This window comes from Phoca vitulina, unplaced genomic scaffold (genome assembly GCF_004348235.1).
Source record: "Phoca vitulina isolate PV1807 unplaced genomic scaffold, GSC_HSeal_1.0 scaffold1, whole genome shotgun sequence".
NCBI lineage: Eukaryota > Metazoa > Chordata > Mammalia > Carnivora > Phocidae > Phoca > Phoca vitulina.
In genome coordinates this window covers 26300751-26322220 of record NW_022589704.1, presented here as the reverse complement: position 1 = coordinate 26322220, position 21470 = coordinate 26300751, and the positions used below count along the sequence as shown (strand labels likewise).

Below are 21470 nucleotides of genomic sequence, written 5' to 3'. Positions count from 1 at the left end.
TCAGACCTCCATTTAGCATCTGACACACCACCACAAATCCTCAAAATTTTCTACATTTCCTTCAAAGTTATTACTCTCTTATCTGCAAAATATTCCAGTTTCTATGTTCCTGGCTAAATAGACTTGTATATTATGGTATATATTATAAAGAGAATTTTTACAAAAATTTTAATGAAACCAAAAGTATTGAGCAGTTTGTGGTAACAAAACATTTAAAAACAGTTATTAAATTATACATTTTAAACAAAACCCCAAATATTCTAAATTTGCTCACCTTTTTTTGGTGGGGGGCGGTGCGCAGAGGGAGAGAGAGAGAGAATCTTAAGCATGCTCCATGCCCAGCAATGAGCCCAAGGCAGGGCTCAATCTCATTACCTCACAACCTTGAGGATCATGACCTGAGCCAAAAGCAAGAGTCGGATGCCCGACCGAACCGGGCACCCTGCTCACCTTCTCTTTGATGAAAGGTAGCTATATTACATTTTCTAGCAAATGCTAGAAAATAAAATATTTTCTTCAAGAGAAATATATTTTGACAACAAATGTGAAAATGCTTTTTGAAAAAAAAATGCTTTTTGAAACAGGAACTCATTTATATAGGAAGCATTTTGAAAAAAATGATTACTGCCAAAAATAAATTAATAATTAGTAAAATTAATAAAATTAATTAAAACACATATCAGAATACTTCAAAAGGTTGGAGGACAAATTTTTATCTCTTCTTAAATCTATCAAAGAATTTAAGTAGGTTTTAAACCTGTTATAAATTTTTTCATTTCCCTCCTAACCCCGTTATAAACTTTCAAAAATAAACCTTCCAGTTAATTTGTAGGAGCAAATACCTGACATCAGGAAAGATGGCAATTACTAGCAGATTTCAAGAAGAACCTCTGAACTATTAGTAAACAGAACTGAAAAAGTTTCATGTTAGTAAATAAAGCCAATGTTAACATCTCTTTCATTTGGAACCATGTATCTTTATGAGGCATCTTTTCAACTATGAAAGCTAATAAAATCAGATATTTAAATTACCGTACACAATTCCTTTATTATTACATATATTAAATAATTATATTTCACCTATGAGACTGCAAGCTAGTTAAAAGCAGAGACTTGTCTTCATCTTTGTAACCCAGAACTTTGACTAAGACATACAGCAAATAGTTATGTAATAAATACTGTGTGAATAACCAAAAATATAAGCAAGTACATTAAAATGAAAATATGTACACAGATACATACATACATATATATGTAATAGTGTAATGTCTGGTTAGGTAAACGAAATGTTACCTAAAATGGGCTTGACCCAAATCACAATGTTTCCACACCAATTTAATGGTGTTTAATGGCTCAACTAGTAATTATGACTTCCTTTTTTTTAAATTATGACTTTCTTAATTAGCATATGTTCTCCTAAATGAAGATATCAGAGTTGCCCTATACAATACATGAGAATCTTTGCTTTCAAAGTGAATCATCAGTGATAAAAGGAATGAATATATAAAATCAACAAACAGTAAAGCAAAACCAATAGAAGAACTTCTTCTGTGACAAAACTATGAATAAATGACCCAGCACAAATGAAACAGTGAAAGTATTAAAAATTAGATTTTCAAAATAACAAATTAGAAATAAAACCCAAATAACAGTATATTTATTATAGGATTCAGTTTATATACACTAATCTCATGAAGAATGTGATGGCTACTTAGCATAATTTTCGCCATGGTACAAATTTTCCTTTCATGCTATATTAAACAAAATTTAACAATAAATTGTATAATTATTAATATAAATACTTCCCAATACTAAATTACACTCAGTCCTCTATGGTAGTTAAAGAAGCCCACATTACAATTTTATTTGAAAAAAAATTTAGAAAAATAATATTCTATTAGCATCTTTAATTCTAATTGAATCTTTAAAATAGAAAAACAAACAAAATGAAAGAGAACACAAAAGCTATTCGCAAAAAACGAATTAGGATCCCATGTATGTGTGTGTGTGTGTGTGGGTGTGTGTGTGGGTGTGTGTGTGTGTATTCACTGATATAATAAACTGCTAAAGGTTACAGTAATTACTAATTACATTCAGAGAAAAATTTTACCTTATAAAAGCTGAGATACAAAATGATTAAGTGTAACTTAAACTGAATTTTATGGATGATATCTACCAATCTTCTGTGCCCAAACTATATCTAGGGTCTTTTTTCTTAAACTGTATTAAAGGCAGTATAGAGCTAAAGAATACAAAATGTACAAAATGGAAGGTATGTTAAAAAAAAAAGCATTACTTCTGTAGCAAATGGTATCACTATTTTTCTTTTTCAGAAACATTTTACATGCTGGAAAACTTTCTCCCTCATTCTCAAGTTTATAGTTATGTTAATAATATAAGTGTGATGATATCTAAAAATGTATCCATGTCCTATTGATTGTACTCTAATAGTGCTTAAGAAGAAAAAAACAACTATACTACTTAAAAGATCAAATAAATAAATAAATAAAACAAAGCAAAATAAAGTAAAATTTAAAAAGCCAAATTTAGAAGCCAAACTATCCCACTGATACCTACCTCCTGGAAATGCCATTAGCCAGACATTTATGGCTACAGGATTTGGAGGATAGGGGTGATGAAGTTGGGGACAAGTTGAGAGGGGCAATCAAACTGTTGATGATCTCAGTCAACTGTGCACTCTGCAAAAAAACAATTAACTTTTACTACTGCTAAGCAAGAAATGTGAGTTAGGTCTCACACCTTTAGTAAATGTTTATATTTTAGTAAATATTTTAACCTACAAAGATGATTTATACCACTACTAATTTTTCCACTTATTATAAATAAATCTACATTTTAAAGTACTCCTCCTTATCTATATCCGTTTTCATTACAGTTCCTTTATCTACTCATCCTATCCTCTTAAAACATTTGAATTTAGCTAATAGCATGTACATAATATTTTCTTTAAGGCAGCCAAGTTAATAATAATAAAATCATAGCTATAATTTACTACTATGTGCCAGGCACTACACAAAGCACTAAACATAGATTATTTCTAATCTTCATAACCAACCTGCAAAGTAGTTAATATTAGAAATACTGGTATTACTATTATTAAAATCAATTACAGTTAAGGAAATTGAAGCAAAAAAAGATTAAGCAGCTTGAATAAGGATTATAAAGTTGGTAAGAAATGGAGCTAAGATTCAGATTCAGGCTTGAATCCAATGCCACACTGTTTCTCAGTATTTTTCCTAACTCAAAAATATCAGGTTTGTTTAGGGACTCAAAATTTTCATTGATCCTTATTCCAAACTTAAATATACAAAATATATTTGTAATACATAATAAATATTAAACTTATCAAATTATTCTCAAAACAACCTATAACAATTATAATAAATATAGGCCACATCAGTGGAAACAGCATGTTTCTACAAAAGAATGACAACTATTTTCATTACACACACAATCTATGTTTATTATAGAAAAAAGGGAAAGGACTGAAAGGCTTAAAAAAGGAAAAGAAAGTCACCTGTAATCATATTACACAGAGAAAAACCACTGTTAATATCTTGGTATATATCCATCCCTCTAGACTAAGTTTTTTGAGATGTGAGCATGAGTGTATACAAAATGCATTATACACACATACACCTACACAAGCACACACACCCACACTTTTAACTAAATCATGTCACATCAATTTTCTAAAACCTGACTTTCTCACTTAATAATGTATGATATTATTTTTTTTAAATATGTAGTACTATTTCACCATTTTTATTAATTGAAAGATATTCCATTATAGAGGGGTATATGAAATAATTATTCTTAAAATTTTTCATTTGTATGAACCTAATAACATGCTATTAGAAATAATGAGACTAAAGAATATGATAGAAGTAAATCTAATATTTGAATTCTTCAAAAAGTCTTTGAAAAAGACCCTGTTTTCACCATTTATTTTCTTGAAAAATAATACATACCTAATGACTTTATTTTAAAAATGATTACTCATTTTTAGATTAAAGTTCATTTTCAAAATCAATACAAATAGATTCTCTATACACTTAGTAAGCATTCATTAGTTCACTTATACAAAGAAATTTATAAAGAATCTCATATTTTTCAGTCTGAAACACTGATACATTCTTCTCATTGTTCCACTGCCAAAAATATCATTAAAAACCTTCTAAACCCTGAGGTAACTGGTTAGGTATGTGTGAATAATTGGCCCAGAAGAACAGCATAGCCACCAACCAGTCCAGCCCAATAAAATCTCAAATATCTGAGTCCATCTTTGGGATAAGAAATTCATAGTGAAAATGAGAAAAAAGTAAAATTAGGAGAGGCGTAGTTGAAACTTTGAAAACAAAAACTAATCAACTTGAAAGTTAAAACACTAGCTATTGGATAACAAGGTTTTTAATGTAAACACACCAATGTGAAATTTATTTTATTTTATTTTTTTTTTTTAAAGATTTTTTATTTATTTATTTGAGAGAGAGAATGAGATAGAGAGAGCATGAGAGGGGGGAGGGTCAGAGGGAGCAGCAGACTCCCTGCTGAGCAGGGAGCCCGATGTGGGACTCGATCCCAGGACTCCAGGATCATGACCTGAGCCGAAGGCAGTCACTTAACCAACTGAGCCACCCAGGCGCCCTGTGAAATTTATTTTAAATTACCTAAAGTTCTAAAAGAAAGTCACCTTTTAATTTATGAACAAAATACATTACCTAATAATGCAAGTATACATTAATACTATAAATCAATGTTATTTTTTAAAACTGATACCAGTATACAACTCAGTAGTGCCTTTATATTTTAACTACCAACTCTTTAACTGCTTTTGAGATACATAAATAAATTTTGTTTGGTAAACAAAACATTCCTCTAACAAAATTTATTTAATCAAATCATCCAATACCTGATCTATATTCAAGGCCCACTATGATCAGTGAACAGTTATATACCAACAGGTTATCTTAAGTATGTGTAGTATCAGGCTTGCTATCCCTGACAATTCTCAACCCTCTTCAGCAAGTATTTGAAAACAATGTTTTTAACTGGCCTATAAAAACATTACTAGCATATGTTTCAAGAGCAAATGACCTGTTCATAGGCAATATACTAATGACCTCTACAAGAGATTGCTGCTGTCCCTTTCTTATCCTTTTGCTCTACTCTCCCTCTATCTAGAGCCATTGCCATTGTTCTCACACTCCTGGTTCCCTTCTCTTTCAAAGCCTCTGGCACTCCTGTCAGCAATGGGACCAAAAATAAACATAATACCCAGGGCCAACTCCATGGTGAGCAACCTGAGCAGTCACACAGGGCTGCCCTCAGAAGGATCCCTTGCTTGGTTAATGCCCTGCTGTCACTGACTTATCCCTTCAAAATTGTTTTTAACAAAGAGCTATGTAATTTCATTTTGCACTGGTCCCTGTAAATTAGCCAGTTCTGATGTTAACTCCAGTCTAATAAAACAAATTGTTGCTACCAAGGAGAAAGAAAAAAATATAAAAAATCTCTTTCCAAAGGATAAGTAGTAACCTACAGGTAAAGAAAATAGAAGACCCGACTGACCAAACAAATACATTATTCTGGAGTGTGAAACAATTAGGGCCAAACTGAAAGGGTAGTGATCCCATGGGATGAAGAGAGAGAAAAGAGAGGGAAATAGGAATATAACCAACACTATTTAAAACACCACTTATATGGTAAAGTGCATTCCAATTTAATACTAGATAATTAAAAAATAACTTTCTGAATTTAAAAATATTCATAAAAGTATTTTGTTTATGCATTTGTGCAATTATGCAACTAAGGAAAAACTCTAGGCAACTGTAAATTTAACAGATACGGGGTGAGAGGTGTTGCACCATACTCTGACTTACCAGGAATAAAACAGTAGTAACCTAGTACTAAATTATTTCACAATATATGTCAGAAAAATCTAGAAAAATTAGATGTGAGCAGGCACGAATCCACCTTACTCACTGGAACAAGGCAATCATGCAGCTGTGATCCCAACTAGGTCTATTTCAGCAGATTTAGATTGGTTACAAAGTAACAAACGCTTAGAAAGCCAGGTTTGTTCAAGAGCCACCAAAGTCTAAAAATAAATGGTGTGATTTCAAAGGATAGATAGAGGACAGAGTAATTAAACTTCTGGGGTCATCCATAATAGAATTTCAATATCAGGAAAAGCTTTAGAATCAAAATAATTTGTTAGGGGCTTATTTGCCATTTATTTACATGAACTTTTTATGAAAGAATTGATATTCTGATATCTTTCACTAAAAATCTCTATCAATAAATTGATCAAACAACCATTCAGATCTATTAAATGGTATCACTGTTCTTTCCTCATGAAAAAAAAGTCCAATGATGAGCAGTTTTGTTAGAAAAAAGATATTCCAATCCTAGTATAAATGAGTTATCATCCTATGGCTGTGTACCAATATTTTATATATTTAAATAATCTTAATTATATCAATGTTATAAGAAAGACTCATCATATACTACATATTTTAATTGTATTTAATGTCAAATGGCAAACCTTAATAACTAATATCCCAAGCAGACGCACAGGTTTATTTGAATAGTGTGTAAAACTGATTAAAAGTCATTTCATGCCACTCACATCTTACTCTTCCATCACATTACCTGTTTCTCTATGTTGCGAAGAAGAAGTGTAGGGCTACTTGGTGACATTTCAAAATCTTGTTCTGGTAAAGGATCTTGACTCTCTTGGGGAATCTGGGGATTCCCTGTAGTATTTAATGAAGCCGCTTGGTCAGCAAATTGTATTTGTTTTTTCAAAATGTCTTTTGGAAGTTGACATTCTTCTAGGATCACTATCCCCTAGGCAAACAGCAATTAAAGAGTTGAAATGAAAACAAATTGACTGCTAAATCAACTTTAACGTTACAATGCACTTGAAACCATGCTTCTTATTATCACCTGGAAATCAGAAAGTACACTTGAAAGTAGAGTCTAACTGTAAAAAATTGGCTGATTTAAAACATGTGTAGCTAAAGCAACACCTATGTCTGATGGGTTAGGCTTGTAAAATATTGTCATAAATTGTATATATTCAGTTATTTTTCTTCTTACTGGTTTTAATTATTAGCAGTAAAAGCATGATACATTTAAAATAAAGGCTTATATGCAGAATATGAACATTTCACACTGAAATTTAGAACACTTCCTTATATAATCTTCAGATATTTTGGTCACTAGCATTTCCATTTGAGTACTCCCAGTTTCATAAATTAAAATACCAAACTTCCAAACATCCAAACAACATTCTGACTTTATACTAAACTGCTTTCAGAGCACTCTTAGGAGTTCCAGCTCTGTTGCTGCCAGCCAGCAACCATGGGCAGGACTGCACTATTGAGAAGAAGTATTCTCTAGGCCAGTTAAATTGTTGGTTACAAGGTAGATGAGTTAATAATAAAGACACAAGTTTTCAACTGTGATGGGGTATTTTCTCAAATGTAAATAACTAGAGGAAAGAGTAGGGATCTAGCTGCCTCTGTTCTCCCTACCATTCACACACACACACACACACACACACACTCTCTCTCTCTCTCTCTCTCTCTCTCTCTCTCTCACAACTGGCTTGCTAAATATTCTCCCATATTCCCCAGAGTCTTCACTCCAACTGTTCTTACCCTTATGCCCCTCAAAGGCAATGAAGACAGAAGAGAAAGGAGGAAAAATAATGCACAGATATGATCTTAACAGTTTCATTATCAGTTCTTACAATAAAACTTTTTTCCCTCCCTACCCCTTCTACCACTTTTCCCCCTATAAAGAATAACATGCATTTTCACATATGTATAATGTGTATGTGTGTGTGTGTATATATATGGTTATTTTGCAAAATGTCAATGAGCTCCTAATAGGCTAGTTGGAAAGGTATTAAATACCTATATGGCTAAAATATTATATTCTTGTAATGAAAAATAGTCTAAAACATTAATATAAGTGTAGAGTATTTTAAGATGGGACAAATTTAAAAACTGGCATGGGCCAGCTTATATCATATACAAGTGCTATTTACAGGATGGAAACTGCCTATAAATTATAATGTTATAGATGAGTAGTTTGTTTGTTTTTTTAAGATTTTATTTATTTATTTGACAGAGAGCGAGACAACGAGAGAGGGAACACAAGCAGGAGGAGTGGGAGAGGGAGAAGCAGGCTTCTCGCTGAGCAGGGAGCCCGATGCGGGGCTCGATCCCAGGACCCTAGGATCATGACCTGAGCCGAAGGCAGATGCTTAACGACTGAGCCACCCAGGCGCCCCTAGATGAGTAGTTTTAATTTACACTATAATTTGGAGAATATATCACTTTAGCATGAACATATTCAGGTATGGCATCAAACATACATTATTATTTTGTAGTAATATATTACCACCGATGTGTGGTAAAAGCAACAAAAAAGTTATTATTGTTGTTGTTATTATTTTTAACCTTCACTTACAACTGTGCTAGTAACTTTTACAAAAAGAAGGAGATCCAACTGTTGATCCCATCTCAATGACTATTTTCCTAGAATGCACAAATATGGCTGTCAAGAAATCTAAAGAAATATATTTTAAAAAAATTTTTGTTTCATTTGATATTTTAAAACTTAAAGTAGACTTGGGGCACCTGGGTGGCGTAGTCGGTTAAGCGTCCGACTCTTGGTTTCAGCTCAGGTCATGATCTCAGGGTCGTGAGATCGAGTCCCATGTCTGGCTCTGCTAAAGACTCTTTCTTCTCCCTCTGCCCCTCCCACTTATGCTCTCTCTCTCAAATAAACAAATATTTTTAAAAAGTTAAAGTAGACTTGATGGATATAATATCATCAATCTCAAAAGCTCTTGGAAGTACCTGAAATGTCCATTCAAAATGTGTACAAGTATCTCACTAGATTTTTCAACAGTATCTGCTTGCAAAATAAATACAAGTTTTTATCATATCAATTTAGCTGTAATTCCCTTTGGTTTGATTAGTTTATTTTATGGGCCAGGCTGCTATGAATTCAGCCTGGTTTCATAACCGTTACTAAGAATCTTGTACATACTGAAAAACTGATTCTGAATTTCAAAAGGTCAATTTTCAAACCTTTAGACTACTATCTTTTTAGAAGTAGGGGGCCTGCTACAGTTAGTTCAATGAAAAGTAATATTTTAAAAATTCAACCAGGAAGACATTCATAATCAAGTTCATAATCTATTTTTTTTCTCCTTAAACTCTCACAAATGGCCAAGAACAGAGTAAAAAGGGAAAAAGATTAAACCCTTTAAAGACACTACAGAGACAGTTTCAGTTCTTAAAAATCAAGAAAAGAATATATGTGTGTTGGGTCACCATGATGTACACTTAAACATCTTACAATTTTGTCAGTCATACCTGAATAAAGCTGAATTAAAAAAAACACTCAGGAAAGAATAGCCTATTCATAGATAAACAAGGTAAATAACAAAGACATGAACATTTTTTATTATAGTTGCAATAACTGAGACAAATGAAAACTCTAGAATAAGATGAAAGCAAGTCAACTGCTCCAGAGAAGACAACTGTTCCTGATAATAACACTAAAGAAATCCTTATCCCACTCCCAGGGTCCTCACAGAGAAGACACAGCATAAAAAAATAAATTACCTCAGCAACACCTTCAGTATTTATATAAAGTCACCAAAGCTAATTTTTAAAAAAAATTTTAAATGAGAGACGCCTGGGTGGCTCAGTCAGTTAAGAGTCTGCCTTTGGCTCAGGTCATGATGCGAGGGTCCTAGAAAGGGCTCCTTGCTCAGCGGGGAGCCTGCTTCTCCCTCTGCCTGCCACTCCCCCCCACCCCTGCTTGTGCTCACACAACTCTCTCTCTCTCTGGTAAATAAATAAATAAAATCTTTTTAAAAAAAGTATCAAACCTTAAAACAAATTTTAAATGAAAAATTTTAAATGCACAAAATTACAATTTAAAATGTAGAAGACCCTATCACAAGGTAACAAAAGAAATCTAAAAGAGAAACCATTTAATATAGGATAGCCAGCTTCTCAACCAAAAAAAACTGTTTTAATATTTTTCTGAAAGTGACAAGAGGCTATACTGTCTTAGTGAAAGCTGAAGCAAAGAAAAGGAGAAACATCGAAGTTGTAATGTGTTGACAAAGCACTGGAAGAACAAGGAAGGAATGTTGTTAACATGGGCTTTCTTTTCTCTAAAAATTTTAGCAAAAATTAGACGACCCCAATATGTCACAGAAGGAGCAAATGACAGCTTAAAAACCCAAAACGTGTAGATCTACTAGTAGATCGACTCAGTGTTTCCTGACCAGTGTTACCAACTAGCACTTATTTAAACAGGATATTTACAAAAGAACATCTCTCAACCTCTTTCCCTTTCCCGTATCTCTAATTTAACTGAGAAGAAAGGATTTTTTTTTTAACTTTCAAGATAAGTTAAATAGAAAGGTCATTCTACGCTTCTCAATTTTTTAATTACAATAACTCAAGAAGCTAGAAGAGCAAAGTGCTATTTTCTCTTTTCAGTATAATAGTTCAACTAAACTGCACATAAATAAGCAATTAAACATCTTGATTAATTCCCAAGAAATGTAAGGAGAAACCACTAAAATAAAGAAATACTGTAATGATATTTTTCATAAAGTAAACATAATGTGATTCTTAAGAAAACAGAGGTCCAGGTACACATCTAGCCTGAACCAAGAAAAATGTAAGGCCATATAAATTATTACTGGGAAGTTGAGATTTCTTTCCTAAAAATAATTTATTCCCCAGATGTTATATAAACATACAAATTTTTTAAAATGTTTTAAAAAGTATATCGCAGTGTTTAGAACACACAAGTCATAAAATACGAACCAGACTGTGTAGATTCAAGTATAAAACTTAGTCATCAATTTAACTAGGAATCCACTTTCTTGGAAATTTCCCAAATTGTTTTAAACTTGACTTGTTTTGAGAAGTCTACTATTAAAAATGCTTGTGATATTACATCCTTTAAAGTAAATGATCAGAGAGGAGAAATTATCTGGTGATCCTGAAAGAACTAGGAAATCACTACAACTAAAGGCTTCAGTGAAGACAGTTAAAAATGAGAAACAGTAACTACTTCCATCAGGAAATTATTCTTGAACAGAGTTCCCTCAAATCCAACAGACAGAACAGGTAAGCCTAAGATTTTATGTCTATCCTCCTATCCACCTTCCTACAGACATCACCACCAAATTCTACAATTCTTTCCTTCCTAGCTTCTTCTCCCATCCTTACAAAACTCATACTTTCCACTCCTTTGAATACCATTCTACTTTGCCATTCCCAAAACATATTATGTTGTTTCATGTCTTCAAACCTTCAAGGAATGCCCTTTTCCAGTTCCATTGGTTCATCAAGCAAACTATTATTTATCTTTCAAAATTATACTGAGGCATCACCTCTTTTACTGATGTTTTCTCTGACCTGCTAATCCCTAAAATAAGAGTTATATATTCTCTCTATGCCACTTCTATATCTTATTAAAAACATGTATCATTGCACCTATTTCATTATATTACAATTAATTATTTACATGGTCTATCTCCCCTACCAGAATATAAACTCATGACTATGCCTAAAACTTACTTATCTTTATTTATGTGCAGACCCTAGGTAATGTTGGGCTAACCACATGGATAACCATATGATTAAGAACTCCGATTCCTTTCCTTCTCAGCATTTTCTTCTCAGACCAATCACCATCAGTCTTAGAATATTATCTCCATTATGTCCACAGTTTCATGATGTAGAACATACTTTTTCATAAAAACAAAGTTACAAAAAGATCTTTAGCAATATTTAAATTAAATAGTATTTCATGGGATTGTAATGAGAACTCTTTATAGTATTGCTTCAATGGGAAAATGTACCTTGAGTTCCAAGCAAACAGCCTATAATTCTGGGGAAACAGTATGTCTTTAAGCTAAGAAAACCCCATGTTAAATTTCCGGTTTAATTCTGGTTGGAATTAAAACAATATTTATTTGTGTAATCATTTGCTTACTTTCACCCCCATTTGACTTAAGCCCTAAAAATGTAGCAACTCTGTGGATTTTGTTCACCACTGTATACCTTAAGCACATATTATGCTAACAACTGTATGTGAAAGGAAAAATGGGAAAGAGTGAAGGAAAGGAGGGAAGGCAGAAAATAAGACAGGAAGGAGAGATAAATGAATTTTATTTAAAAATTGCTACAATATAATAACATAACTTTTTAACTGCCATTTCTACTGAATAACTCCAAATCTCTATCTTCTTATAAACCTGCCTTCTCCAATAACTCTTATTTTCAACTTTTTAGAGCACCTCAATGTATCTGATAGAACTTTTAAGTCAGTGTGTGAGAAAGCTTATTTTTATCAACTTTCCTATAAAATAAGCACTTTTTTCCTTCTATAGAAACAGCAGGTAAATAACTAAGAGGGGAGATAGTGGTGATGTTTACACAACCATATATTTGTCAAAATTCAGTGAATTGCTAAAAATACGTCTTCTGAGAACAAGATAAACAAAATAAAGATAAATCCATAATTAGACCTATTAGTAAAAAAATGTAGAACATCAAATAAACAAAAATAATTTTTTAAGTTACCAGATAGAAAAGACAAAGTACTTACAAAGGAAAAGCAATTCTACTGACAGTAGACTGCTCATCAGTATTAAACAAAACAATGAAATAGGATCTTTAAAAGGCAAAATAACCATCAAATTAGAATTTTATATCGACCTAAAGTATCACTGAAGAGTGAGGGTAAAATAAAGGTATTTTGAGACATAAACTACTAAAGAATGTATTTCAGCAAAACGTAAACCAAGAGAGAAAAGGTAGTGTAGAAGAGACTGCAAACTTCCCAATACCCACTTTCCTCTTCTTTTTACAACAAAACTCCACTCCTACTGGAGTTCTAGCTATGCATACAACTTCTCATTGTAAGGCTGTATTATTCACCTCTCCTTCCTGCAGATATGTGCCTAAATTTGGGTCAATGAGTGTGACACAAAGTAGTACAATTTCCAAGTCACCTCCCACCTAAAGACAAACTATGTTACACTTTTCTCACTTCCCAGGGGCCAGAATGAGGGAATGACTACAACCCTGTTTAATAGTGCAGTCAACAATTACCTTAGAGGACAACAAAGCAGCAAAATAGAAAAAACCAAGTTGCTCCACCAGCCTGTATTCACTCCCTCACTTTTGAAGTGTTATGTACCTTAATAAAGCGGCAATATTTGGGAGTTTGTTATAGCAGCTTAAACCTGTAAACTAACTTTACAGGTAGAACACAAGAACAGTAAGCACATTTTTTTTTAAGATTTTATTTATTTGAGAAAGAGAGAACGAGCGGTGGGGAGGGAAAGAGGGGGAGAGAGAGAGAGAGAGAGAAGCAGACTCCCCGCTGAGCAGGGAGCCTGGATGCGGGGCTAGATCCCAGGACCCCAGGATCATGACCTGAGCCAAAGGAAGACGTATAACTGACTGAGCCACCCAGGCGTCCCAGTAAGCACATTTTTAATAAAATTAGTTAGAAATATAATTATTGACTATAAAAAAAGGAACTAGATTGTAGTAGATCTATTCAATGAGTAGTTAGAAAGTATTAGAATCCATGTTTTAAGTAAAAAAGAGTATAAAAATACTGAGTACTTTTTAGTCATTGTTAGGATTACTTTTAATTAAGAAGTATATTAAAAATTAGAGAAGTAACGACAAAGAATAAAACTATAATGAATAGCTTCTAAACCAGCAGAGGGAAAAGAACGAAGCAAATTCTACCAATCCAACAAGAGAGGTAAAAAAACAAGACTTATGGGGTGTCTGGGTGGCTCAGTTGGTTAAGCATCTGCCTTCAGCTCAGGTCACAATCCCAGGGTCCTGGGATTGAGCCCCACATCGGGCACCCTGCTCAGCGGGGAGCCTGCTTCTCCCTCCCCCTCTGCTGCTCCCCCTGTTTGTGCTCTCTCTCTCTGTCAAATAAATAAATAAAATCTTAAAAAAAAAAAAGACATAAATACAAAGAGAGGAGAATAAGGGCAAATGAAAAATAAAAAATAATCAGAGGTGATTTTTTAATCTAGCTATTTATAGTTTATAAAAAGAAATACCTAGAATAATAAAAAAATTTGTATCTATTAAACAGCATTCCTTCAAAAAGTAAGAAGCAAAAACAGAATTACCAGAAAAAACTGAAAAATTTACAATGGGGGAAATTTTAACAAAAGTATATCATAAATGGAAAGATCTAGAGGTATAAACATATAGCAGATATATACAATAAAGTCAACAAATTTAATAAACAAAGAATTCTATACTGAACACATAAAGAACATGCATTCTTTTCTGTTACATATACTAAAATAATGAAAAGACAAGCTACAATATGAGAGATTTGTAACATTTATAACTGACCAAGAATAGTCTCCAAAATTTAAAAAGAATTCACAGACACACATCTCCACCAACCATAGCCCTTTCCCCACCCCACCAAAAACAGTGAATACAAAAGGTAGTTAGTTCTTAGGTAAAAAAACATTTGGTGATCAATTATACCGAGGCCCAGTTCTCAATACTAAGGAACAATTAAATTAAAACAATAAAATAATACTTCATACTCATTACACTGGAAAATTAAAATGTCAAAAATTATGAAATGTTGGCAAGAATGTGGAAAAACAGGAGCTCTCATGCACTGCCAATGGGAATATTAACTATCCAATCACATCAGTAAGTATAGGAAAGCTAAAGACAGCCAGACTAAGATCCATCATTTCCACTTTTAGGCATATACCAAGAACTCTCCACAGTTCACAAAGAAACACAAAAAAGACAGTCATTACAGTATTGTTTTTACTAGCATAAAACTAAACAATGTATGTCTATCAGTAGAAAATAGAAGAGATAAACATTGCATTGTATTCATACAATTCCATCTCATTCATACAATTAAATAACATACAGGACCTATAAAATTTATGCTGAGCAAAAACAAGCAAGTCACAAAAGAATTTGTAGTATATATGTCATTAATACAGACTGTAAAATCATGGAAAAATAAATACTAGTTGTAGACACAGATAGACATCTATGTGCCAAGAGTATAAAAACATACATAAATATAATAAATATCAAAACATGCTGGAATCAAAATAGTGGCTACAGTGGCATGCAGAAAGAGAATGGGATCAGGAAGGATTATATAAGTACCTCAACTGTACAGGTAATGCTTTATTACTCTAAAAACTAAACCCAAATAGTAAAAATTTAACACTTGATAAATTCGGAGGTGGAAACAAAGGTGTTCATTATATTGCTTTCTAGAGCTTATGTGTTTATAATTTTTCTTAAAACAAAACCTTTAAGGGGATTCAATAAAATACACTCAGAATTTCTCACATTGTTAAAATAAATGCCATCAAAGTAGAAGTTTATAAAAGGGTACCTAATTTCTATTAATTGGAATCCAATGAAGAAGCTCTGAACTGCTCAAGTATGATAAAATGACCACGATAAATACAAAGACATTACAATGATAGCTTCAATTTACAGCAATTGATATATAAAAAATGTTAATAATTAACTACATTTTTATAAAGCCTTGTAACAATTACTTTGTGTGGAGAGATGAGAAACTAAACTAATAATTTTTTTAAAAATACAAGAATACAAACAATACCTTGGATGCACGAATCTGCCTGTGAACATCCGTTAGTTGTTGGATTTTGTATTCGAGCTCTGAAATCTGGGCTTGAAGCCATGTCCATCGGCTGCCAACTCTAGCTCTGTCTACAAGCCACTTCCATTCAGTACTAGAATTACTGTGAATGAGACAAACATTGTTAGTTAAAGAACAAAGGCAATCAAGTTTTCACAGACTACTTAATAAATTCCTTGACTCCTGTCAAATAATCCTAATTCCTTTATACAACATCTAATTACGTGAAAGAAGAATCTGGTATCAACTCTTATCAAAGAAAAACATTTAACTTCCTTATCTTTCTAATGGATAAACACTTGTTTTTATTATTACATATCCAGTAATAAGATAATCTCCTCTGCTACTTAATATTTTATTAATATGCACAAGGGCTGAAATAGGAGTGGGCCAGCAAAAGAAAGAGGAATGATACTACTAACTCCACATAAAAACTGTTACATGAAGTTTCTATATGTAAGAAGTATTGGGTAAGTCATCTGAACTATGCTAGATCTAAATCTATGTAATAAACCAGAATACTCAATTTTATTATATGCAAATTTTCATTTGTTAAAACAGTAGTCACTGTTAGCTAATTAAATCCCTAAAATCAATTTAAATGTATTGTCAAAAAGTATCGAAAATATGAGTGCTCTACCTTTCAAATAAGTATACCAAATATAGGTCTTGAAATGTTTATTAAGATAAATAGCTTGTTAAAACCTGATTTCCAGGGGCGCCTGGGTGGCTCAGTTTGTTACAAGTCTGCCTTCGGCTCAGGTAGTAATCCCGGGATCCTGGGATCAAGCCCCACATCGGGCTCCTGATCATCGGGGAGCCAGCCTGTCCCTCTGCCTTGCTCGTGCTCTCTCTCTCTCTCAAATAAATAAATAAAATCTTAAAAAAAAAAAGGGGGGGGGGGACGCCCGGGTGGCTCAGTCGTTAAGCGTCTGCCTTTGGCTCAGATCAAGATCCCAGGGTCCTGGGGTCGAGTCCCACATAGGGAATCCTTGCTCAGCAGGGAGCCTGCTTCTCCCTCTGCCTGCCGCTCCCCCTGCTTGTGCTCTCTCTCTCTCTGACAAGTTAAAAAAATAATAATAATAAAATAAAATTAAGAAAAAAAACCTGATTCCCAGGATTCACAGCCCAAAGATGAGAAAGAATTTATATAAAGACTTTTCTGTCATACATATTTGAAAATAAGGGTCGAACCCTACTCCTCTATCTTTTGGCAAGGGTACCACTCTAATCCATAGTTTGTGAGATTACAAATTAATTACTTTATGAAAATATTCTAAACATTCCAACTAGAAAACAGTTATTTGGAATAACTAATTAAGAGCTTCAGATTACAAAAGAAAACATGACAGAAATTGAAGGTATAAATGAAAACCAATAAATACTTAATGGCAGAACACAAACTTTATGAAAAACTTGTCTAAAAATTACATTTACTGTCAAAACCCACAGAATGTACAACACCAAGAGTGAATCCTCACGTAAAGCATGCACTTTAAGTGATAACAATTTGTCAATGTAGGTTCATAGATTGTTACAAATGCACTACTTTAGTATGCAGTATATTGATAGTGGGGGAGGTTCTATCAGTGAAGGGGGTATATGGGAACTCTGCATTTTCTGCTTAATTTTGCTATGAACCTAAAACTGTTCTTAATAAAAAGTTTATTAATGTTACACATTTAACCATAATTGAATGTCTCCCATACAAACTTTAGCTAGAGAAAACTTATCCTAAAAGATAATTTACTGGGGCGCCTGGCTGGCTCAGTTGGTAAAACATGTGATTTTTGATCTTGGGGTTGTGAGTTTGAGCCCCACATTGGGTGTGGAGATTACTTAAAAATAAATTTTTTTTAAATAAAATAAATAAAAATAAAAAAATAAAAGATCATTTGTTGTGATGAGCACTGGGTGTTGTGTTGAATCACTAAACTGCACATCTGAAATGAATAATACACTGTATGTTAACTAACTGGAATTTAAATAAAAACTTACAAAAATAAAATAAAAGATCATTTGTTGTCAGAGAAACAGAATTATTATAACTTTACTGTATAGAATATATTCATTGTAACAGGATTTTATATTAAATCAATGTCCCTAAGAGCTATTTTTGTTTGTTTTTTTAATATTTTTTATTTATCGGGCGCCTGGGTGGCTCAGTTGGTTAAGCAACTGCCTTCGGCTCAGGTCATGATCCTGGAGTCCTGGGATCGAGTCCCGCATCGGGCTCCCTGCTCAGCGGGGAGTCTGCTTCTCCCTCTGACCCTCCCCCCTCTCATGCTCTATCTCATTCTCTCTCTCAAATAAATAAATAAAATCTTTAAAAATATATATATATATTTTTTATTTATCCATTTGAGAGAGAGAGCATGAGCAGGGTGGGGGGGCAGCAGAGGGAGAGGGAGAAGCAGACTCCCTGCTTAGCAGGGAGCCCCATGTGGGACTCGATCCCAGGACCCTAGGATCATGATCCGAGCTGAAGGCAGATGCTTAACCAACTGAGCCACCCAGGTACCCCAAGAGATACTTTTGTTAAGATTCTAATTGCACACAATATGATTGAGGAGACCTTCATATAAGAATTCTCTTAGTATTACTATGTATTCAGTTTATAGTCATTATTGTGCTTTTTAAATTTGACACACTTTTAAATCATATTTTCATAGTTATGAAAATAATAGAAGAGAATGTCTATTCAAAATAATATTAAAATGGAGGGGCACCTGGCCAGCTCAGTCAGAGGAGCATGCAACTCTTGATCTCAGGTTTTGAGTTCTAGGCCCACGCTGGGTGTAGAGATTACATAAATAAATAAACAAACTTTAAAAAAATAATAATATTAGCTCTTCCCTTCTGTGGCCACTGTTGAAGTGCCAGCAGCCAAAATGAAGTTCAATCCCTTTGTGACTTCTGACAGGACCAAGAGGCATTTCAATACATCTTCCCACATTTGCGGGAAGATTATGTCTTCCCCTCTTTCCAAAACGCTGAGACAGAAATACAATATTTGATCCACGCCCACCCAAAAGGATGAAGTAAAGGCTGTGTGAGGACACTACATAGGTCAGCAAATTGGCAAAGTAGTCCAGGTTTACAGGAAGAAATATGTCATCTACACTGAACAAGTATAACAAGAAGGCAAACGGCACAACTGTCCAAGTGGGCACTCACCCTAGCAAGGTGGTTATCACTAAACTAAAACTGGACAAAGACCACAAAAAGATCCTTGAACGTAAAGCCAAATCTCACCAAGTAGGAAAGGAAAAGGGCAAATACAAGGCAGAAACAATCGAGAAGATGCAAGAATAAAGTAATCTTATATACAACTTTAAATAAAAACTGTTAAGTGGCTGGGTGGCTCAGTTGTCTAAGCATCTGCTTTCAGCTCAGGTCATGATCCCAGGGTCCTAGGATCAAGCCTTGCGTTGGGCTCCCTGCTCAGCAAAGCGTCTGCTTCTCCTGCTCCCTCTGCCCCCACCCCACCCCTGTGCATGCACACTCTCTCTCTCAAATAAATAAAATCTTTAAATAAAGAAATAAAAACTGTTAAAATGAAAAAATATTAAAATAGATAGTAATATCTATTATTCATAGATAGTATTTAATAACACTAACTGCCAATCATGAAATTAGTGATAAAGGCAAGGGCCATGGCACACAGCAGTTGTACAGGTTAATGGTAAAGTGTTGGATTTTATGCAAAAAGGAAGTCTTTTTTTTATTTTATTTTTTTAAAGATTCCATTCATTTATTTGACACAGACAGAGAGAGAGAGAGCACAAGCAGGGGGAGCGGCAGGCAGGCAGAGGGAGAGGGAGAAGCAGGCTCCCCGCTGAGCAAGGAGCCTGACTGGGGGCTCGATCCCAGGACCCCAGGATCATGACCTGAGCTGAAGGCAGCCGCCCAACCGACTGAGCCACCCAGGCACCCCAAAAAGGAAGTTATTATCAAGACATTAACAAAAATTTTTTTCCCAAGCACTCTGGCTACTAGGTAGAGAAAGCATTATAGTGGGATATGAGAAGAAATAAGGAAATCAATTAGGATGCAAACAGAGTAATCTGTGTGTGGTACAGATAATTGTGATCTCCAAATATGTCATGTGCTATCCTACATTTCCCAGCCTTCCTTGCACTTAGGTTGGAGCTATGTGACTAATTCTGACCAATGGGTTGTGAGCAAAAGTGACCTAGTCATTTCCAGTCCATCAGACAACCTTCAAAGCCACCAGTGCAGACAGTATAGCTACAAGATGTGTGAGGATCACAGCCCAAACCACACTGGCTTTTATGTAAGCCACAGCAAACCTTGGCTCTGTTAAACCACTGAGATTAGAAGGTTAATTTGTTACTCTAGAGCCCAATCTGACTAAAACACTGAATAAAAAATGAAAATGGCATGAACTAAGAAGGGAGGGTAAGATAAAGAAGAGATGAAGAGGATGGATTCAAGGTTCACTTTAAAGCTGAAAGGACTTGGCAGAAGTATGCTGTAGGAATAAGTATGGGGTAATCAAAGATGATCTTAAACATTCTTTCATTAAATTTTGTTCCAGTTGAAAACTTTCCCTATAATATGCAATTTTGCTTGATGGTCAAACCTCATGATTAGCTAAAAAACAAACAAAAAAAAAGTTATGGAGCTCATCTTATTGTACTTCTAGTAAAAATATTCTGATAGTGAAATTGTCCACAAAAATGATTTTCATGTTCATATAGTACATTAAATTATACTACCACAGGAAAAAAAAGTAATATCAGATTAGATTTAAATAAACTAAGTAATCCTAGGGCTTTGTAATATTTGAAATGAATTTTCTGTAAAGGATACCTTATCCTATAATTTAATAGGACTGAATAAAATCTGTTTGCATATTCCATCAGTCCACATCCTTGCTTGTTTGTAGTCACCACTTAACTTGCTGAATAAAATAAGTACAGGCTATTTAGACCAAGTGGTAAGTACAATTTCTCTTGATATTAACTTCTGGTCAACATCATGAACTTATATCCCTGCTTTAACCCTGAAATACAGTTCCCAAAATAAGATAGAGCTTTCTAATATTACATCTTAAAACACCAAGATTAAAGAGAGACATATTAATTTTGCCTTTAATATAAAGATTAGCTTACTAGTAATAATGAATCAACTATTACAAAAAAAATCAAAAAAGAAGATCCAGTTGTGAAAAATGACAATCCCAAGAAAAGCCCAAGAAAAATATAAGGTTTGGGGGCGCCTGGGTGGCTCAGGTATGGTCCCAGGGTCCTGGGATCGAGCACCGCATCAGGCTCGCTGCTCAGCGGGGAGCCTGCTTCTCCCTCTCCCACTCCCGCTGCTTGTGTTGCCTCTTGCTGTGTCTCTGTCAAATAAATAAATAAAATCTTTAAAAAAAAAAAAAAGAGAAAGAAAAATATAAGGTCTGTCCTTAATTACATTAAACTGAGCCAAACTTCGCTACTGGTGTTTGCTCACCTAGAAAGAGCTTACCTTTCCCTGGAATTTGATTCCTTCAGACCAGGGTTTGGCAAATATTTTCTGTAAAGAGGCAGATGGTAAATATTTTAGGCTTTGTGGCCAACCTGGTCTCTTTAAAATAACTACCCAACTCCGCCATTATAGCATGAGAGCAGCCATAAATGAATGGGTGTGATAGTGTTTTGTAAACTGTGCTTACAAAAACA

The 21470-nt window shown here is 34.0% G+C and overlaps 1 protein-coding gene and 1 pseudogene across 7 annotated transcripts in view; one reads left to right on the top strand and one right to left on the bottom strand.

Moving 5' to 3' along the window:
• KANSL1L (KAT8 regulatory NSL complex subunit 1 like) overlaps positions 1–21470 on the bottom strand; it is a 148341-nt gene that overhangs the window by 89796 nt on the left and 37075 nt on the right. For 6 of the 7 annotated variants that reach the window (XM_032403090.1, XM_032403097.1, XM_032403082.1 and 3 more), the window contains exons 3-5: positions 15742–15883; positions 6676–6873; positions 2578–2699 (exon numbers count right to left, since the gene is read on the bottom strand). In XM_032403090.1, the coding sequence (XP_032258981.1) occupies positions 2578–2699; positions 6676–6873; positions 15742–15883 (462 nt within the window). The remainder of the gene's footprint in view (positions 1–2577; positions 2700–6675; positions 6874–15741; positions 15884–21470) is intronic. The other variant, XM_032403111.1, reaches the window with a different exon arrangement.
• On the top strand, positions 18638–19095 carry LOC116631723 (annotated as a pseudogene).